The sequence below is a fragment of the Lissotriton vulgaris genome, chromosome 12 (genome assembly GCF_964263255.1).
Source record: "Lissotriton vulgaris chromosome 12, aLisVul1.2, whole genome shotgun sequence".
NCBI lineage: Eukaryota > Metazoa > Chordata > Amphibia > Caudata > Salamandridae > Lissotriton > Lissotriton vulgaris.
The window spans coordinates 42,084,233-42,105,836 of NC_141700.1; the positions used below are offsets into that span (position 1 = coordinate 42,084,233).

General features: G+C 49.1%; 1 protein-coding gene across 4 annotated transcripts in view; it reads left to right on the plus strand.

The window, feature by feature from the left end:
- Positions 1–1,510: 1,510 nt before the first annotated feature.
- MAST3 (microtubule associated serine/threonine kinase 3) overlaps positions 1,511–21,604 on the plus strand; it is a 189,584-nt gene continuing 169,490 nt past the window's right edge. Inside the window, exon 1 of one of the 4 annotated variants that reach the window (XM_086946984.1) lies at positions 1,511–1,705. In XM_086946984.1, coding sequence (XP_086803110.1) covers positions 1,659–1,705 — 47 coding nt within the window. In that variant the 5' untranslated portion in view covers positions 1,511–1,658. The remainder of the gene's footprint in view (positions 1,706–21,604) is intronic. The other 3 variants (XM_086946986.1, XM_086946983.1, XM_086946985.1) reach the window with 3 other exon arrangements.

Here is a 21,604-nt window from a genome sequence, read left to right on the forward strand (position 1 = left end):
GAACACATCAGCCAACACCTGCGGAGACTCCACTGGCTGACCGCGGAGAAAGGAATCACCTTCAAGATCCTCACCCACGCCTACAAATGCCCACACAACAATGGACCCAAATACCTCAACAACAGAATAAACTTCCACATACCCAAAAGAAACCTCCGGTCTGCCAACCTCGCACTGGCTGAAACCCCTCGCATCCACAGAGCCAGACCAGGCGGAAGACCCTTCTCCCACATTGCAGCCAAGACCTGGAACCAGCTCCCAGCAAATATCCGACTCGCCCCCAACCTGAACACCTTCAGGAAGATCCTCAAGACCTGGCTCTTAGGCTGAACAGAACTGCACACCCCCTCCCCCACAGCGCCTCGAGACCCTCACGGGTGAGTAGCTCGCTTACAATCCCCTGATTCGGAGCACTTTACAAACATAGGAGGCACAAAAATGAGATTGTAGCAGGCGACAGGGTCTGCAAATGAAAAACAAAGGTGTTATAAGGGATTTATTTATTTATTTATAAAGTTGTATATAGCGCGAACGTGACCCAAGCGGGTATCAGAGCGCTTCCCATAATGAGGGAACAACAGTTCAACAGGGCAGGATAAACTGGAAAACCCGAGTACTGCAGTAACAGAACAACACAAAAATACAGGAAAGGAGCAGACGTGTCCGGAGGGGGTCTCAGCGCATTGCTTCCAGGGGGAGTAGTTACAATACAGGGTCAGAACGTATGCATTAGAAGGTATGTTTATATTAATCTCAGGCGTAGGTCTCGAAAGACACAGACAAGCTAGAAAGGGCTTCTTGGTAACTGCATGTATATAGCGCTGACTACCCATGACGGGGCTTCTTGGCGCTGAAACAGTAGCTCCTACAAAGTTTTGACCGAGTTAAAAGCAACTGAGTGGTCACTTAATTATGATGGCCCACAGACTGAAGAGTATTGTGCTGTACTTGTGTTTATATAGCGCTTACAACCTCTGACGAGGCTCCTTGGCGCTGAAACTGTTTTGAATGAGTGAAAGGCAACTGAGTGGGCACTGCTGGTGATTATGCTCGCCCACAGACTGAAGAGTATATTTTTGTACTTGCCTTTAGATGGCGCTTAATACCCCTGGGGAAGTGCCTTTGCAGGTGGGTAGTACAAAACTTTGTCTAAGTGCCTAGGAGGAGCACTTGCAGTGTCGACGTTGACCTTCGTCTTGCTGGGGTGTAACACGCCCCTGGTGGTGCACCTGTGGGCACAGGCCCCCCACCATATCTGTGATATGTAGGGGACTCTGGCCCCCACTTCATTCTCCAGTGTGGCCCTTCATTTTGTGTCACGTCACTGCCGCCTTGGCGTCAGCACCCCTGGAGTGGGACTCCTCCATTAGCATTGGTGCAAGCATGAAAGTGCTGGCGCAGCACTTCCGCCCTCGGTCCGGGAGGGGCCGCCCTGAACTCTGCTGAGGAGAAGGCTGCAGTTTAACACGATAGCCATATATGCACTGCACTCAAGACATTTGCATTTCCCGCTACTACACACACACACACAGACACACACACGCTCACTCCCCCAAAGGCCAGCTGCGCCTTGTGCAATTATCTCAGCTGAGCTGACAGCGCCGGGGAGAGAGGCTGGCAGGCAGAGGGGAGCGCAGCACCAGTGGGCAGAGGGAGCCATGAAAGGCAGGAGGGACAAGCTGAAGATCCCCTCTCTTACCTTGGAGTGAGTACCCCACACGCCGGGCCGCTGAAGGGGAACGGGTGGGGGCGGGGACTGAAGCGGGGCAGAGCCGAGCGCAGTGTATAGCATGTGGCGACGAAGATATGTATTTCTGGCAGACAGAGCCGGGCGCAGTGTAGCGCATGTGGCGACGAGGCTATGTATTTCTGGCACTGACGGGCGAATTGTGGCGATCAGCAGAACCGGGCGCAGTGTAGCGGCTGTGGCGACGAGGCTATAGGTTCATGGCACACTGGAGGGCATGGCACACAGGGGCGATTTGTGGCGATCAGCAGAGCTGGGCGCAGTGTAGCGCCTGTGGCGACGAGGCTATAGGTTCATCGGACACTGGAGGGCATGGCACACAGGGGCGATTTGTGGCGATCAGCAGAGCTGGGCGCAGTGTAGCGCCTGTGGCGACGAGGCTGTGGGTTCATGGCACACTGGAGGGCATGGCACACAGGGGCGATTTGTGGCGATCCGCAGAGCTGGGCGCAGTGTAGCGCCTGTGGCGACGGGGCTGTGGGTTCATGGCATACAGGGGCGATTTGTGGTGATCAGCAGAGCTGGGCGCAGTGTAGCGCCTATGGCGTCGAGGCAATGCGTTCATGGCACGTTGGGGCGACTGTGGTGATGGGAGGGCGAAGGAGCGCAGGCTACTGCCCCCTGTGAAGGCCGGGCAGAAATGGACAGCCTGGGGCTATGTTCTATCACGATAGGAAAATGATGTCTTAAGGTATAAAAATGACTTTGCATGGTATGTATGTAATGGTATGATGTGATGTGATATGTTATTGTATGTTATGCTATTGTGCAGCGCACACTGAAACAAACCCGCTTCTGCTGCCTACTGCAGACAGGATGGTGATATGAGTGCGACAGACAGGGGCTTCCCCGCCAGCCTTTCGTGATACCTAGGAGGGGCTACCCCGCAGGGTGGGGGCATCATTTGGAAGACTTTAAATCTCCAGATTATCACGGTCGCCGTATCGGGGCCACCCCCGGGGCAACAATGCGCTATATTTGTGATATGATACAATATATTAGTGGTTATCGACTCTATCCGCGACACTATTTATCGAAAAATGGCTTTGATGAGTAACGTAGCAAGACGATGCAATGTCTGTTGATCATCACCCAGTGATAGACAGGCAAGACCCCCCCACAAACGAGGGGAGTCCCCGGATTGGTTGGCAGGGTCTGTGGGCTGCAAGTCACCCTGAAAAGGATGGAAGCGCGGCTGAACCTAGCCCGCCCTCCAAAATATATTAAAACGACCAAAAAACACATTAAAAAAACAGCAGCAAAACACAGAATTAGTAGGGGATCCCCATAAACGATAGAATTGTCAAGGATGGAAAATGAAGACTGCGATTTAAAAAAAAGGAAATAAACAGATTAAAAAAAGAATTTCTCCTGCGTGCTCTCATTACAATAATTATTCCTAATGGGCGATCTGCATACGTGCAAACTAATGTGCCACTATCAAGGTTCGCACCTGCGTTCTCGCTTGTAAATCCCTATTGTAAAATGGGGTTTATATTCCTTGGGCTAAAATGATTGGCGCTATATAAAGAAGCAAAAAAAAAAGTAATTAAAATGGAATGCACCTGATGGGTATGAAAGAATAGGTATCTTGAATGTAGGGGCACCTTGATGGGAGAGAGTCAGACCCCTTTCCGTACAGTGTCAACACCCACCCCCTCCCCCCTCCATCCACCCCGGCACCCTTCACCCCTACCCCAGGGCGGTCCAGCAGGATTCCTCCCGAGGAAACCACTGAGATGGAGACGAGAGAAGGGGGGGGGGGGGCATTCGGCATCACAACCAGATTACTATGGGACCTGGAGGCTGGTGTTAGGCGGTTGCTAGGCAACAGGCTCCCATGGCTTGCAATTATCTGCGGCCTCCGTCGTTTTTGAGGGATTCCGCTCTTATCCAGAAGGGTCTTTGCCGCCGCCCTCCATGTTTTGCGGGAGTCTTGCTTAATGTAATTACGATTCTTTTTTCTTCCTATGCCAGCCCGCGTGTGATCTAAATGTGCGTATCCACCCACCCCACTGCTGAACGCTCGGTTTCCGAACCGCAGCTAGAAATGCACCCCCGCCTCCCACCGCACCACAGCCCCCCTCCACCCCCATCTAAAGCTATATTAATTTCTCCCCCCCCCCCACGCTACTTCCTGGGGGCTCGCGCGGAAAACTGCCCAGCGACTACGATCTCAAACGCTGATATGTTATTCTGTTCCCTACAAATGTAATAATCGTCGGCCACTACGTTTTTTATTTTCCGCATCAAGCGAGGGAGAGGTGTTAGACCTTTCTGCTGCCCGCCTTCTATTTATAAGAACAGTGGTTCTTTACAAAATCGTAAAGCGCCAACGTTCTGCATTGCTGCTACCGCAAGGCGCCTTTTCATTTATTAATATTTAAAATACGTACTGATTTGGTGCAGGCAGCAAGTGCTGGTGGGTTCTGGAGGCACGACACTCGGGCATTGTATGTTTTTTACTGATTGGATGCAGGTGACAAATACAGCATTTGCAGGCTTTCATCCAGCGAACACGACAGCTAACTCTCCTCCAGGCGCTTTGCCTTCAACCCTCGTGAAAGGTGCTGGGTTGAAGGTGCAAGAGGCTGCTATAACACATACGATTACGGGGGACCCTAGGGCTAGTTTAATGACCGTGCTCTGGATACACGCCCTTTCGAACCTTCACAACAACAAGGGTACCAGAGGGTCAAAGTAATAACAAAGGATACTCGGATAGTGGCTGAGAACTAGTACCACTAGCTATGCCACAACTCTTCTTTATAGGATAAAAGTGAGCCAATCAAGTGTATGGTCTTGAACACCCATCAGTCACCACTCGGAACCGCCCTTCATCATTTGGGGTTCTGGGGACCCGCACACCAAACTGCCTGATCTCAACCAGGAAAGGGCCTAATAGATGATAAACGGTCCCTCCTGTGGGCAGCGTGGGGTCACCTCTTGTCAGAAATAGTTGGTTATATATATATATATATGTGTGGCGTGGCTGATGGGGTAACAGAAAATGTGCAGTGTAGAGAAAATGTGATACCAAAAAATCAGAGTAAAGTAGGTCAAATTGGTTTAGGGAGCAAAAAACTAATTTAATTGGATATAGCTTCCAATGCCAACATTAAAAATAGCCAAGACAGAGAAAATTTATAAACTGTCTAGTAGTGGAACGTGGTCAACATGTTTCAGCAAATTGCGGCCATGTGGCCTTGCTTTCTTCAGGACCTTGTCAAAACGACTGCTGCTACTGCAAACAGAACCAAAGTGTAAACAAACATAAAGAAATAGTGTTCTAAAAAAGTGAAACAACTCAGATACTGGTATACAAGTCACCTGGACCTCCTAGGTGTACTCTTCCGTATCTTCTTACAGATTCGGTTGTTCACTAAAAGAGTCAAAAGAATAGAATGAGTACATCACACATAACTTGTCTCTAAACATCCTTGTCCACATTATCATGAGTAACCTTCATCATTAATGAGGCCTGTAAGGAAGATAAGGCCGATTGCACTGTATATACTAGTGCCTCCCAATGTTCATAGAACTTGAAGGTTTTCAAATTTCATATAGTACATCTTACCCGATGTGTAAAATGTGAAGACCTCACCCCACCTGGCTGCGGCTCAGGACATAAGTGAAGCACCGCTCTGTTGAGGTGAATAAATGCAAAAATGAATCACCCACCACAAGCGTGTTCCAACACAGCATAGAATTCGCTCATTCTCATAATCTCCGTTTACAGATGGTGGAGATCACTACCTTCTGTTCAGTATGTAGAAATGCACATTACGAAGTACTGATCCCAAAAGGGTCCTTCCAGTGCATTTCCTAAAATGATACTTCGATGATGGTATAAGCAAGCTTTTCTACAACTGAGGTCCGTTATAAAGATCACATGACCCTCCTCGTTTGTATGAACTAGCCCGATAGGAAGAGCGATATTGTTCTACCTTTATCGGTTCTTCGAGGAAAACCTCGAGTTAACTAAAATAATTCTTCCAACTCTAATGATCACATAGTGTGCCTGAAAGCACCCGAGCACTTGTACTAATGCGTCATAACACCAATAGGACGAGCAATGTTGTCATAGCTCAACCGATCTTACATAGGCACCATAAGTTCACCAAACCCCTCTAGTCTCCCTACGATGATTCAATGATGTGCCAACGGCACCTACGGGCTTGTACTAACACTCTAGAATATCAAACATAGCCCTTACCTCTCCGTCGGTACTCCAACGCGGCATCTGTGCCGTCTGGGGAGGTAACGCCGGCTTGCTGGAGGTGAGTTTAAGTTAGTCTGCCCCAGATAGGCAGAGTACACCACGTGGTAAACAACCGAGCCTCGCCATAGGTCGTATCTATGCCGGCAATGTACCGAGTGCTGTGATTGGTTGGGCACTCGATACATTGTCCAATCATAACCCGGTGGCTCGTAGTCATGGTGAAATTAATAAACAAAGACCGGCGAGGTTCCAAAACGGACCCGACTAGACTACGGAGTGATGTGGGCCCCTTTATTACTGTGAATATTAACAATATATAGCCTTGGTTCACCAGACAGGAGCATTTATTGCCCCCTGGTCAGTAACGCTATATTGAGTATGTAAAGTATTATACTCCTGAGGAAAAACCAACAGGTTACAGTGACTGGAGGAATAATAATCACAACCCTATGGGTCATATAGACAGAACACTAGCAAATCTGGATGACATAACGTCAGCTGGCAGAGTCCTGTCCTCACAGAGAGGACCAGGGTATGTCGTCATTGAGCCCTCTACGGTCGGTGCCAAGTTTCAGCACCCATTTCTGTTCCTTCACTAACAGAAAATGACTCACATTGGCCACATGTGATGGAATAAACGGTTTCTCTAAAACCGTCCATTGGAAAGAAGTGGGTGAGTGCAAGAGGCTGAACATCTAAATAGATTTGTGAGACACCTCACCCTGTCCTTGCACAACAAGCTTGTCACAATCTCTTGTGAGCGTGCCCCAAACCACGGCTAGTCTGCCTGTCCACGTGTGCATAGCTCCTAGGGGCACACATAGAGCCGACTTTCAGGGGTGGGGGGGGCTAAGACTCCCAGCCAGGGCTAGCCCTAACACTGGGCGCCCATGGTGCAACAGTCTTTTTTATCGCCCCTTCCCCATTTCCTCCTTTCCATGAATTCCTTCAGTACCACTCACCATCAATGCACCTCATCTCTCTATAGCCCCTTTCAGACCAACATTTCATTTTTTATAGCGCTCCTCATAGTCTACTCACACTCAGCTACGTGATCTGCATTGTACACGTTCTTTGTAGTAGGCACCTTAACCCTCTGCACTGTGTGGGTGGCAGGAGTGCCCATGTGAGTGCAAGGTGAGTGATGCAACAGTGTGAGAGTAGGGTAAGAGGAGTGACTGCAGGGTGAGTGAGGTGACCGTATGGTGCGGATGTAAGTGCAGAGTGGGATGAATGAATGCCTGGTTAGTGATGGGCCTGTTTGAGTGAGTTTGCAGAGTGATCAGTGAGGGGGACAGGTGAGTGAAGTGTCACATGAGTGCAGGGTGAGTAGTGTGCTTGTGTGACTGCAGGGTGAGGTACAGAGTGATCTCTGTGAGTGCAGGGTGAGCGGTGTGCTCATGTGACCACGGGGTAAGTGGAGGGAGAACGGTTTGAGTTCATGGCGAGTGGCATAAGTGCAGTGCAGTCACTGAGTGCAGGGCGAGGGTGGTGTGAGTGCATTGTGATCCCTGTGAGTGCAGGGTGAATGGTGTGAGTGCCGCGTGATCACTGTGAGTGCAAAGTGAGCGATGCGCTCATGTGACTGCGGGGTAAGTGGAGGGAGAACGGTGTGAGTTCATGGTGAGTGGCATAAGTGCAGTGCAGTCACTGAGTGCAGGGCGAGGGTGGTGTGAGTGCATGGTAATCAGTGTGAGTGCATTGTGATCCCTGTGAGTGCCAGCTGAGTTTGAAAGTGGAGGGGGAGAGTGAGTTGTCTGAATGCAGGGTGCACTCCTAGACACTTGAAGTAACTCAGCATGTTCTTGAGGGCTGGCGTGGGTTTTAGATAGAAGTTAAACTATTGCTACAATGGCATTAATCAGAGATCGAGGGAGGATGAAATAAATAATGTGCTCATTCTGCAACAAACTTCCAGTCTTATGATTAGGGTTGACAGCTCATTATAATGATGTCCCAGACGGTACAAAAATAAGCACTCACCTAAAGCCTATTTTCAGCACTTATCTGTACATACTTCTCACCATGTGCCTCAATGTGCTCCTCACTGTGTCTGTCCATGTGCGTATAGCTCCTCTCTGTGTCTGTCCATGTGCGTATAATAGCTCCCCTCTTCTCACCTTGAGCCTCAATGTGCTTCTGACTGTGTCTGTCCATGTGTGTATAGCTCCTCACTTCTCACCTTGAGCCTCAATGTGCTGGGGTTCCTCTCTGTGTCTGTCCATGTGCGTATAGCTCCTCACTTCTCACCTTGAGCCTCAATGTGCTGAGGCTCCTCTCTGTGTCTGTCCATGTGCGTATAGCTCCTCACTGTGTCTGTCCATGTGCGTATAGCTCCTCACTTCTCACCTTAAGAATAAATGTGCTCCTCACTGTGTCTGTCCATCTGTGTATAGCTCCTCACTTCTCATCTTGAGCCTCAATGTGCTCCTCGCTGTGTCTGTCCATGTGCGTATAGCTCCTCTCTCTGTCTGTCCATGTGTGTATAGCTCCTCACTGTGTCTGTCCATGTGCGTATCGCTCCTCACTTCTCACCTTGAGCCTCAGTGTGCTGAGGCTTGTCTCTATGTCTGTCCATGTGTGTATAGCTCCTCACTGTGTCTGTCCATGTGTGTATAGCTCCTCACTGTGTCTGTCCATGAGTGTATAGCTCCTCTCTGTGTCTGTCCATGTGCGGATAGCTCCTCACTGTGTCTGTCCATGTGCGTATCGCTCCTGACTTCTCACCTTGAGCCTCAATGTGCTGAGGCTCCTCTCTGTGTCTGTCCATGTGTGTATAGCTCCTCACTTCTCACCTTGAGCCTCAGTGTGCTGAGGCTTGTCTATGTGTCTGTCCATGTGCGTATAGCTCCTCACTGTGTCTGTCCATGTGCGTATCGCTCCTCACTTCTCACCTTAAGCCTCAATGTGCTGAGGCTTGTCTCTGTGTCTGTCCATGTGTGTATAGCTCCTCACTTCTCACCTTGAGCCTCAATGTGCTGAGGCTCCTCTCTGTGTCTGTCCATGTGCGTATCGCTCCTCACTTCTCACCTTGAGCCTCAATGTGCTGAGGCTTGTCTCTGTGTCTGTCCATGTGTGTATAGCTCCTCACTGTGTCTGTCCATGTGTGTATCGCTCCTCACTTCTCACCTTGAGCCTCAATGTGCTGAGGTTCCTCTCTGTGTCTGTCCATGTGTGTATAGCGCCTCACTTCTCACCTTGAGCCTCAGTGTGCTGAGGCTTGTCTCTGTGTCTGTCCATGTGCGTATAGCTCCTCACTGTGTCTGTCCATGTGCGTATCGCTCCTCACTTCTCACCTTAAGCCTCAATGTGCTGAGGCTTGTCTCTGTGTCTGTCCATGTGTGTATAGCTCCTCACTTCTCACCTTGAGCCTCAATGTGCTGAGGCTCCTCTCTGTGTCTGTCCATGTGCGTATCGCTCCTCACTTCTCACCTTGAGCCTCAATGTGCTGAGGCTTGTCTCTGTGTCTGTCCATGTGTGTATAGCTCCTCACTGTGTCTGTCCATGTGTGTATCGCTCCTCACTTCTCACCTTGAGCCTCAATGTGCTGAGGTTCCTCTCTGTGTCTGTCCATGTGTGTATAGCGCCTCACTTCTCACCTTGAGCCTCAGTGTGCTGAGGCTTGTCTCTGTGTCTGTCCATGTGTGTATAGCTCCTCACTGTGTCTGTCCATGTGCGTATCGCTCCTCACTTCTCACCTTGAGCCTCAATGTGCTGAGGCTTGTCTCTGTGTCTGTCCATGTGTGTATAGCTCCTCACTTCTCACCTTGAGCCTCAGTGTGCTGAGGCTTGTCTGGTGAGCCTCAGTGTGCTGAGGCTTGTCTCTGTGTCTGTCCATGTGCGTATCGCTCCTCACTTCTCACCTTGAGCCTCAATGTGCTGAGGCTTGTCTCTGTGTCTGTCCATGTGTGTATAGCTCCTCACTTCTCACCTTGAGCCTCAATGTGCTGAGGTTCCTCTCTGTGTCTGTCCATGTGTGTATAGCTCCTCACTTCTCACCTTGAGCCTCAGTGTGCTGAGGCTCCTCTCTGTGTCTGTCCATGTGCGTATAGCTCCTCACTGTGTCTGTCCATGTGCGTATCGCTCCTCACTTCTCACCTTGAGCCTCAATGTGCTGAGGCTTGTCTCTGTGTCTGTCCATGTGTGTATAGCTCCTCACTTCTCACCTTGAGCCTCAGTGTGCTGAGGCTCCTCTCTGTGTCTGTCCATGTGTGTATAGCTCCTCACTTCTCACCTTGAGCCTCAGTGTGCTGAGGCTTCTCCCTGTGTCTGTCCATGTGTGTATAGCTCCTCACTTCTCACCTTGAGCCTCAGTGTGCTGAGGCTCCTCTATGTGTCTGTCCATGTGCGTATAGCTCCTCACTGTGTCCCTCTATGTGTCTGTCCATGTGCGTATAGCTCCTCACTGTGTCTGTCCATGTGCGTATCGCTCCTCACTTCTCACCTTGAGCCTCAATGTGCTGAGGCTTGTCTCTGTGTCTGTCCATGTGTGTATAGCTCCTCACTTCTCACCTTGAGCCTCAGTGTGCTGAGGCTTGTCTCTGTGTCTGTCCATGTGTGTATAGCTCCTCACTTCTCACCTTGAGCCTCAGTGTGCTGAGGCTCCTCTATGTGTCTGTCCATGTGCGTATAGCTCCTCACTGCGTCTGTCCTTGTGCGTATAGCTCCTCACTTCTCACCTTGAGCCTCAGTGTGCTGAGGTTCCTCTCTGTGTCTGTCCATGTGTGTATAGCTCCTCACTTCTCACCTTGAGCCTCAGTGTGCTGAGGCTCCTCTATGTGTCTGTCCATGTGCTTATAGCTCCTCACTGCGTCTGTCCTTGTGCGTATAGCTCCTCACTTCTCACCTTGAGCCTCAATGTGCTGAGGCTTGTCTCTGTGTCTGTCCATGTGTGTATAGCTCCTCACTTCTCACCTTGAGCCTCAGTGTGCTGAGGCTCCTCTATGTGTCTGTCCATGTGCGTATAGCTCCTCACTGCGTCTGTCCTTGTGCGTATAGCTCCTCACTTCTCACCTTGAGCCTCAGTGTGCTGAGGTTCCTCTCTGTGTCTGTCCATGTGTGTATAGCTCCTCACTGTGTCTGTCCATGTGTGTATAGCTCCTCACTTCTCACCTTGAGCCTCAGTGTGCTGAGGCTCCTCTCTGTGTCTGTCCATGTGTGTATAGCTCCTCACTTCTCACCTTGAGCCTCAGTGTGCTGAGGCTTCTCCCTGTGTCTGTCCATGTGTGTATAGCTCCTCACTTCTCACCTTGAGCCTCAGTGTGCTGAGGCTCCTCTATGTGTCTGTCCATGTGCGTATAGCTCCTCACTGTGTCCCTCTATGTGTCTGTCCATGTGCGTATAGCTCCTCACTGTGTCTGTCCATGTGCGTATCGCTCCTCACTTCTCACCTTGAGCCTCAATGTGCTGAGGCTTGTCTCTGTGTCTGTCCATGTGTGTATAGCTCCTCACTTCTCACCTTGAGCCTCAGTGTGCTGAGGCTCCTCTATGTGTCTGTCCATGTGCGTATAGCTCCTCACTGTGTCTGTCCATGTGCGTATCGCTCCTCACTTCTCACCTTGAGCCTCAATGTGCTGAGGCTTGTCTCTGTGTCTGTCCATGTGTGTATAGCTCCTCACTTCTCACCTTGAGCCTCAGTGTGCTGAGGCTTGTCTCTGTGTCTGTCCATGTGTGTATAGCTCCTCACTTCTCACCTTGAGCCTCAGTGTGCTGAGGCTCCTCTATGTGTCTGTCCATGTGCGTATAGCTCCTCACTGCGTCTGTCCTTGTGCGTATAGCTCCTCACTTCTCACCTTGAGCCTCAGTGTGCTGAGGTTCCTCTCTGTGTCTGTCCATGTGTGTATAGCTCCTCACTTCTCACCTTGAGCCTCAGTGTGCTTAGGCTCCTCTATGTGTCTGTCCATGTGCGTATAGCTCCTCACTGCGTCTGTCCTTGTGCGTATAGCTCCTCACTTCTCACCTTGAGCCTCAATGTGCTGAGGCTTGTCTCTGTGTCTGTCCATGTGTGTATAGCTCCTCACTTCTCACCTTGAGCCTCAGTGTGCTGAGGCTCCTCTATGTGTCTGTCCATGTGCGTATAGCTCCTCACTGCGTCTGTCCTTGTGCGTATAGCTCCTCACTTCTCACCTTGAGCCTCAGTGTGCTGAGGTTCCTCTCTGTGTCTGTCCATGTGTGTATAGCTCCTCACTGTGTCTGTCCATGTGTGTATAGCTCCTCACTTCTCACTTTGAGCCTCAATGTGCTGCGGCTTCTCCCCGTGTCTGTCCATGTGCCCCCACTACTCTCACACTCTGTCCGCGTGTGCAAAGCCTGTCATCCTTTCTCATGGGCTCGAGCAACTCACACTGAGTGATTGTGCGCCCTGAGCACGTTGCACTGTGTGCCGGTGCTCCACAGTTCTTCACACTGTCTGGTCAAGTGCTAGGCTCCTCTGACTGTCCATGGGCCCCAAGCACATCACACCCTGTCCATGTGCCGCACTCCAACCACGCTGTAGGATGGTATGAAGGGTGCTCCTCACATTGCTACCCATGGAACATGTGAGGTTGAATGACTTAATCTGGTTTGGTAAGGGGGTTACATAGATGTTGAGTAGCAGGGGATATGATGGGCCTCCGAGGGACACCGCAGTGTTGGGTGGAAGGGGGTGATGTGACAGGTGGCGGCAGGTTCGTAGAACTGTCCCTGAGGGTAGAGTCAATCCATTGTAGAGCCTTTTCACACATTTCGAAGTCTTTGTAGTAGCGTATGGTGTCGGCCAGGGTGAAACTTAGCTGATGAATCCAGAGTCAATAGTGCGGCCGCGCCGTTTCTGCCCCCTGTCACTTTGAGATCACCCTGAACGGCTACGATGCCGGACTCTGTCCCTCTGCCTGCTCTGAAGCCGGACTATTACTCCGACTGCAAGTCATTTTGTTCTTTGAGAAATACTTTTATTTGATTTGTTAAAATCGTAAAAGGGTGGAACATACCACCATGTGGTAAACAACAACATATAAAGTAAAACATGCCCCCGTGTGCTGGGCGGCACTGCACAAATGTGCATGATGAGTAAAAACAGGGGGAGCGCTTTATAAGGCAATGGCCCTCTCACTAGAAGATTAGAGCCAGCAAACGACTGTTATAACAATGTCTGTCCCCCTGTCTCAAGTAAAGTGCTTACAGTGTCTTAGAATAAAAGAGAAGAGGGAGGAGAGTAGGCTGTAAAGTGCAACAAAGAGGGTCTGGGCTCGGCTGCTAAGTTTCCATATGTCCCAGTTCCTGTTTTGCCGCTGCCTTTTTTTTGAGCGAGTAAACACCGTCCTTTGAAATATTTTTCCTAAGAACGGTCCATACAACTTTTTTTCTTGTGGAGTTTTATATATCCCAAACTTGACCCAAAGGTATCAGAGTGCTTTACATGAGCACCAGTTACGTTACAGACTGAGACATTCATTTGTTTTATGCACGGGGAGATTAAGTGATTTGCCCAGAATCACAGAATGTTGAGCATCCCTGCCGAGTCTCGAACCAGACTCCCCAGTTCCGAGGTCGACCACCTTAGCCGTTAGGCCACGTTGATTTTCTGGGTCAGATGGATTGAGGTTTTTTCTTTTTGAGAAGTGGTCTAATGTAGGAAGTTTCCAGTTCCAAAGACTTGTTATTTGCTGAGTAAGCAGCTAACTACGTCCCCCGCACAGGTTGCCCGAAGGGTATCTTTAAAGGTTCTTGTAGGTGGGTATCATTAAAGGGTTTTGTAGGTGGGTATCTTTAAAGGTTCTTGTAGCTGGGTATCTTCAAAGGTTCTTGTAGGTGGGTATTTTTAAAGGTTCTTGTAGGTGGGTATCTTCAAAGGTTCTTGTAGGTGGGTATCTTTAAAGGTTCTTGCAGGTGGGTATCTTTAAAGGTTCTTGTAAGTGGGTATCTTTAAAGGTTCTTGTAGCTGGGTATCTTCAAAGGTTTTTGTAGGTGGGTATTTTTAAAGGTTCTTGTAGGTGGGTATCTTCAAAGGTTCTTGTAGGTGGGTATCTTTAAAGGTTCTTGTAGGTGGGTATCTTCAAAGGTTCTTGTAGGTGGGTATCTTCAAAGGTTCTTGTAAGTGGGTATCTTTAAAGGTTCTTGTAGGTGGGTATCTTCGAAGGTTCTTGTAGGTGGGTATCTTTAAAGGTTCTTGTAGGTGGGTATCTTCAAAGGTTCTTGTAGGTGGGTATCTTTAAAGGTTCTTGTAGGTGGGTATCTTTAAAGGTTCTTGTAGGTGGGTATCTTCAAAGGTTCTTGTAGGTGGGTATCTTTAAAGGTTCTTGTAGGTAGGTTCTTGTAGGTGGGTATCTTTAAAGGTTCTTGTGGGTGGGTATCTTTAAAGGTTCTTGTAGGTGGGTATCTTCAAAGGTTCTTGTAGGTGGGTATCTTGTAGGTGGGTATCTTTAAAGGTTCTTGTAGGTGGGTATCTTCAAAGGTTCTTGTAGGTGGGTATCTTTAAAGGTTCTTGTAGGTGGGTATCTTCAAACGTTCTTGTAGGTGGGTATCTTTAAAAGTTCTTGTAGGTGGGTATCTTCAAAGGTTCTTGTAGGTGGGTATCTTCAAAGGTTCTTGTAGGTGGGTATCTTTAGAGATTCTTGTAGGTGGGTATCTTCAAAGGTTCTTGTAGGTGGGTATCTTCAAAGGTTCTTGTAGGTGGGTATCTTCAAAGGTTCTTGTAGGTAGGGTCTTGTAGGTGGGTATCTTTAAAGGTTCTTGTAGGTGGGTATCTTTAAAGGTTCTTGTAGGTGAGTATCTTTAAAGGTTCTTGTAGGTGGGTATCTTCAAAGGTTCTTGTAGGTAGGGTCTTGTAGGTGGGTATCTTTAAAGGTTCTTGTAGGTGGGTATCTTTAAAGGTTCTTGTAGGTGAGTATCTTTAAAGGTTCTTGTAGGTGGGTATCTTCAAAGGTTCTTATAGGTGGGTATCTTCAAAGGTTCTTGTAGGTGCTGTAGCTGACCCTGTTGGTCCGCTTGTAATGATAACGTTGAGAACCTCTTTATTCTGAGAGGGTATTGGAAGTATGTAGTGGTGGAAGGTTGCACCAAGGCTTCAGCAGGGTGCTTACATCAATGGAGGTCAAGGGGCGGGTTCTGACCTTTTGGCAGAATCTGTCTATCCGCCCTTGTCTAAATCGAGCCCTTTATTCTAGTGTTTTTTATTTGGTATTTCAGTAGCACAAACCTAGCTGAAAGGCCAGTGTACTTTGCACAGCACTTTTTTTTTTTAGAAGAGCTGGCTTAGCACCAGGAATATATCACTCGTGGTCCCAAAATAAAACACTTTGGCCCACAGACTAAGAGCCAAAGGTGAATGAACAGGGGCAGGAGACCTGAGCTTTGTTGCTGGTATATTCTTGTTGACATTCTCTGCCCCTGCCTGGGTGGGCAGTGGACAGAAACAGCAGGAGCCGCAGCAGAGGGCAGTCTGGGATCAGGTGGGCAGAGGGCAGAGTAACTAAGGGCAGTCTGGGATCAGGTGGGCAGTGGAGAGAGTAGTAAAGGGCAGTCTGGGATCTGTGCGGGTGAGCCAGCCAGGGCCCTTGAACCCAAGGTGCCTGATAAGGTTGTTTTCCATCCCTCACAGGCAAGGATTGGCAGAGAGCAGGCACAGCGCACAGTGTAATGATTAATGAGGCCGCAGGCTGGGGAGGAGGTGGCGGCTGGAGTTTTAAAGGGACAGACACACCAATCAGGGCTGTGTCACAGGGAGCAAAGAGTGGTGGATACAGGCAGCAGTGAGTAATTAGGGCCAGAGAACAGAGCAGGGGTGGGCAGGCGTCATAGAGGGGTGAGGGCCGGAGAGCAGAGCCTGGGGGACCCCAGCAGGAGAGATGGGTGAGAGCCAGGCAGCAGAGTTCAGAAGGCACAGGGAGCAGAGAATGACGAGGGACAGAGAGCAGAGTGTGAGGGACCCAAATAGGAGAGAGTGCTGAGGGCCAGGCAGCCATAGGCAGAGAGAGTGCTGAGGGCCAGGCAGCAACAGGTGGAGAGAGGGGTGAGGGTCAGGCAGCCATAGATGGAGGGAGAGAGTGGTGAGGGCCAGGCAGCCATGGGCGGAGAGAGTGGTGAGGGCCAGGCAGCCATAGATGGAGGGAGAGAGTGGTGAGGGCCAGGCAGCCATAGGCGGAGAGAGTGCTGAGGGCCAGGCTGCCATAGGCGGAGAGAGTGCTGAGGGCCAGGCAGCCATAGGCGGAGAGAGTGGTGAGGGCCAGGCAGCCATAGATGGAGAGAGGGGTGAGGTCCAGGCAGCCATGGGCGGAGAGAGTGCTGAGGGCCAGGCAGCAATAAAAAGAGAGTGGTGAGGGCCAGGCAGCCATAAAGAGAGAGTGCTGAGGGCCAGGCTGCCATAGGCGGAGAGAGTGCTGAGGGCCAGGCAGCCATAGGCAGATAGAGTGGTGAGGGCCAGGCAGCCATAGGCGAAAAGAGTGCTGAGGGTCAGGCAGCCATCTGCGGAGAGAGTGCTGAGGGCCAGGCAGCCATAGGTGGAGAGAGTGGTGAGGGCCAGGCAGCCATAGGCGGAGAAAGTGGTGAGGGCCAGGCAGCCATAGGCAGATAGAGTGGTGAGGTCCAGGCAGCCATAGGCGGAGAGAGTGGTGAGGGCCAGGCAGCCATAGGCAGATAGAGTGCTGAGGGCCAGGCAGCCATAGGCAGAGATAGTGGTGAGGGCCAGGCAGCCATAGGCGGAGAGAGTGCTGAGGGCCAGGCAGCCATAGGCAGAGAGAGTGGTAAGGGCCAGGCAGCCATAGGCAGAGATAGTGATGAGGGCCAGGCAGCCACAGGTGAAGAGAGGGGTGAGGGCCAGGCAGCCATGGGCAGAAAGAGTGCTGAGGGCTAGGGAGCCATAGGTGGAGAAAGTGGTGAGGGCCAGGCAGCCATAAAGAGAGAGTGGTGAGGGCCAGGCAGCCATAAAAAGAGAGTGCTGAGGGCCAGGCAGCCATAAAGAGAGAGTGCTGAGGGCCAGGCTGCCATAGGCGGAGAGAGTGCTGAGGGCCAGGCAGCCATAGGCAGATAGAGTGGTGAGGGCCAGGCAGCCATAGGCGGAGAGAGTGCTGAGGGTCAGGCAGCCATCGGCGGAGAGAGTGCTGAGGGCCAGGCAGCCATAGGTGGAGAGAGTAGTGAGGGCCAGGCAGCCATAGGCGGAGAGAGTGGTGAGGGCCAGGCAGCCGTAGGCAGAGAGAGTGGTGAGGGCCAGGCAGCCATAGGTAGAGAGAGTGGTGAGGCCAGGAAGCCATAGGCAGACAGAGTGGTGAGGGCCAGGCAGCATAGGCGGAGAGAGTGCTAATGGCCAGGCAGCCATAGGCGGAGAGAGTGCTAAGGGCCAGGCAGCCATAGGCGGAGAGAGTGCTGAGGGCCAGGCAGCGTAGGCGGAGAGAGTGCTGAGGGCCAGGCAGCCATAGGCGGAATGAATGCTGGGGGCCAGGCAGCCATAGGTGGAGAGAGTGCTGAGGGCCAGGCAGCCATAAAGAGAGCTAAGAGGTGTTTCTGGCTGGAAGTTGAAGTATTGGTGGCCTGGTCCCATGGTGGTATGCAGGCGAAGCCAAAGAAAAGATCCGCTTTGCAAGTGTCTAAAGACCCCTCCCCTATGTAACACCATCACTCCATAGATCCAACACCTGAAAATGGCTTTGTTAAATGTACAAGCGACTTTGCATCAATTGGATGCAGCCAGGGAGAGGCAAATCACCCCCGCCCGAAGAGACGTGCAAACAAAGGGCGCGCCTCGAACCAAGGCGAGCACCTGTGATTCACAGGATGTTTACAATTGGAACTGTAAACCTCTGGCACTCCAGGCGTGTCACACCCCTGTCGCTTGTCGCTTCCTAGGGTCCAGGGTCCTTTTATAACAGAACAGGAGTTGAGAAAGATTAAAGTGCATAGTCTCTGATAAATGGAGGCTCGTCAAATGACAAAAGGGACTGGGGTGGAGTCAGTCTCTCGCCACCCCGCCGGCTCTGTCACAGTCGGTCTTGCCTAGCAGTAGCAGCCTTTTTGTAAATGTCACACTTCCCCCTCTTGGCCAGTCTTAGTGTGAGCAAGTCTAAATAATATTGTACTCATAAATTCAAATGAAATATTATGGTCCACGTATCAACAATAAAGCCATGATCCTCCCATAAGGAAAGTGTCTCCAAAGGCAGATCAAATGGTTGCACATATCTAAAAAAATCTGGAAAAGATTGTTCTCAAGAGGAGAGGAGTTCAATAACCCTTTGTGTTTCTTTATGCGTTTAAATGGCTGATCCCCAACCAGGATTCTCAAGATGACAAGAGCAAGATCCTATTAGCCTTGAATGAAACAGCCTCGTTGATCCGCCAGGCTGAGCTCCAAGCCTAACGTGAACCCTAAAATGAACAGAAAAGCACTATAAAGGTCGACTTGTGAGCAAAGCAAGAATAAAATGCTTTATTTTTTCATTTTGCCCCATCATACAGATAGCGGTACAAAAGGGGGTGGTGATGGACGGAGCATTCGAACCAATCAAACACTCACACCCAGTCAAAAGATCTGGGTTTAATCCATCACTGTTCTTTAGCCCACTTTGCCACCCCAGTTCAGACATGGCTATATGCAAATCAGTCTGACCCTGTGCCTCATGGGAACAGTCCAGCCCGAACTGCCAAGCCATACCTTCCCTGGACCAGAAACAAGCTACCGAGGACCGGTTTCTGGGGTTACAGCCGTCTTCAGCCCGGCTTGCTTGAATCCAGTGGCAAAGTGAGCAAGGGACTCATGCCTGAGCATACCCTGCCACACTTATGGCAAACAAAGCGGTACAAAAGGGGGTGGTGATAAGCATCATGGGAAGAGTACTTGAAAGTAAAAAGGCAGCCACCTTGCTGTGGCATGAAGGCCTGAGTCTACACAAGGTCAAAGGTAAAGCAAGGGATGAATTGACTTGGGGAAGTGACTCAATTGACAGTATTAAAACGGTGCAGGTTAGGCAAGGTGCTGTGTGAATCACAACTCTTACTACCAGAGAGGGCTTCCATTTCTTTCCAAGAGACAGCTGCACTCACTTGATAAGAGTCTGCTGAAACTTTAAGGCACATGGAAGTCAGAAAGTAGAGCCTTCTGGTTGCAAGCTTTATCTTTAATGTAGTGTCTGTTGCTGTAGAGACAATCCAAGACTATCTTTGCCTATGGATGCACCCAGAAATCAGGCTCTTCTGCATATGACTCCTCACTATAAGCGCCAAGAAGCCACCAGGAGCGATAGAGCGCTCTACAAGAATTGTAGCAGGAACATCTCTGCTGCAGTTTCCTGCATACTGCCACCCATGTAATATCAATAAAAATACACAAACAATCATGGTTTATTGTACTTAATTACCAAAAATCATTACAATACAACCGCCAATAAAATAATTTCAAGAAATTAATTTTTTCTTTTCACAAGAAAGGGCGACTGGTTGCACAAATCAGCGCTGGCACTTATCACTTCAAGGACAATACAATCCTAAAATAAGGCACAAAACAATATTACTGAAGATCATGTAATGGTTTTCCCAAGAAGCTGAAGCAGAATCCATAAATTTGATTATTCTCCCACAAACAGAGTCATTGTGCTCTATCTATAAAGAACAACAGCCTACACGAATGCCACCGTCCCTATACACCGGCTGTACAACCATCTTGCTTTCTTTCTTGCCTCAAAAAGTATTGATCAATACATTCCGATCACATCCCCGTAGCCTACCAATACGATTAGTTTTCTTGTGCCATATCAAATACTTATGAACTGTAAAATTGGAGAGTAAATTAGCCGGGATCGTTTGAAGAACCTAAAGCCGATAGATTTTGAGATTCTACGGTACCAAAGTAAGTGCTAAATTTCCAACTGAAGTTGTGGTATAGCTTACATCTTGTTTATCCACAAAAAGTGGCATTTCACCTATTTCCAAAATGTAACTAAGTTTGCCTCGCTTCAGCCTCAAAGCAGATGAATAAAGTTTCCTAGGTTCAGATATCATAAACTTCTAAAATAACAAAGAAATCACTGCCACTCAAGTTGAAGAAGATATAAGATTTTTTTGCAAATTCCATACATATCAGAGCTTTTAGTGAACCAAAGGCAGTTTCTGGTGTTGCATCACACAGATCCTCGGAGGAGCACGGGGGTAGGAATAATGATTTCTAGACCTGCCGGACATTAAACCGCGCAGATACCCCTCGCCTGCATACTCATGGGGCTTTGAACATATTCTGCCAAAAGACCATAATAGGTCCATTTTTCATTTGAATATTTTTTGCTTCACCTGGGCCCACTCATGCCCCGAAGCTTAAACAGCCAGCTAATTTTTGCTGATTGTTTATAGGACAGTAGGCATATCTATTTAGGAATGAGTACCTAGATGTAGGGACCAGTATTTCGGTCCTGATGAGTAAGCAGTAGGGGTCTGCTTACGAAACATGTCGACTAGGTAGCCAGCTATTGCTCTACCTCACAACCCCTTCTTAACATTCCCAGCTAGAGAAACCAATAAAGTGTATTTTTTTCTACTAAGCCAGGGAATTTTTAACCTTTTTCTATTTTTTGCACCCACTAGTGTTAGGTCCCTACACTCTCACTGATACACATCCACCCACACATAGCCTCTGTCACAACCTAAGTGCTCCCGCGTAGTCGTCTGGTCGTAGCACGCCCCGTCCCGTTTTAGGGGCGGGAAGACCCCTATGATGAAGCATGACACTTACGGTTTTTTAGTGTGTGAGGGGTATTTTAACAAGCACATTGTGCTCTCGTCTTTGCACCTCTAAGAGAGAGCCTAGTACCACCCCGTTTAGAAAAACTAAAATAAATAAAAAATCACTTCACTTTTCTTTGATAGACTCCCTTTGGTTATACTAAGCTCTGTTTGGAGGACGACTCTATCAATACCTCTACGCCCCCCATTTTTGGTTTGGAGTTGCATCACATATGCCAAGATCAATGTGTCAATCAATACCGAAATAGAGATGAAGATTAATTCGAATTGTAGTATGATTCACCAACACATGTAAATTTCTTAGTCAATCACACCGTAGCAGCGAATCGACGTGTGTTACGTCCATCAAAAACAGAAGTGTTTAAAGGTAAATGAGATTAACTTTGCCCCCAGTTCCATCGTCAGATGGGAACTGGTTCTCCCCTTACCCCACATTGAAATTCTTCAGCCCATAACTCACACCTAGCTCACATCGACAAACTGACCGCAGATGTCATCCTTATTTAAGCTTTCGTTCGTAGTGGATCTTAAACTAGGAATAATCCACAGTTACACACTGAGATTCTTTGGTGAGTAGAAAACTGCTTACAAAGTTACGATTGTTCAGTGCTTGATTTCCTCATCAGGAATCTTTGATACGTATAGCCTAAGAAGATTTTTTTCATTCTGGACCCCGCATAAGTGCATCGACCAAAGATCTTCATCGCCATTAATATTAATGATATTATTAATTCTAAATTGTTGGATGGTATTTTACCAATACAAAGCTGTGATACTGTGCTTGGACTGGTAAGAGGCTTTTGTCATTTGTCAGCTTGGTGTGGATGTCACTAGCTGATTCTATGCTTAAAGACTTTGCTGCAAAAATGGCAAAGGACTTTGTCACTTTTCTGGCTCTGTCTGGATGTCATTGTGCTAATCCTATGCTTAAA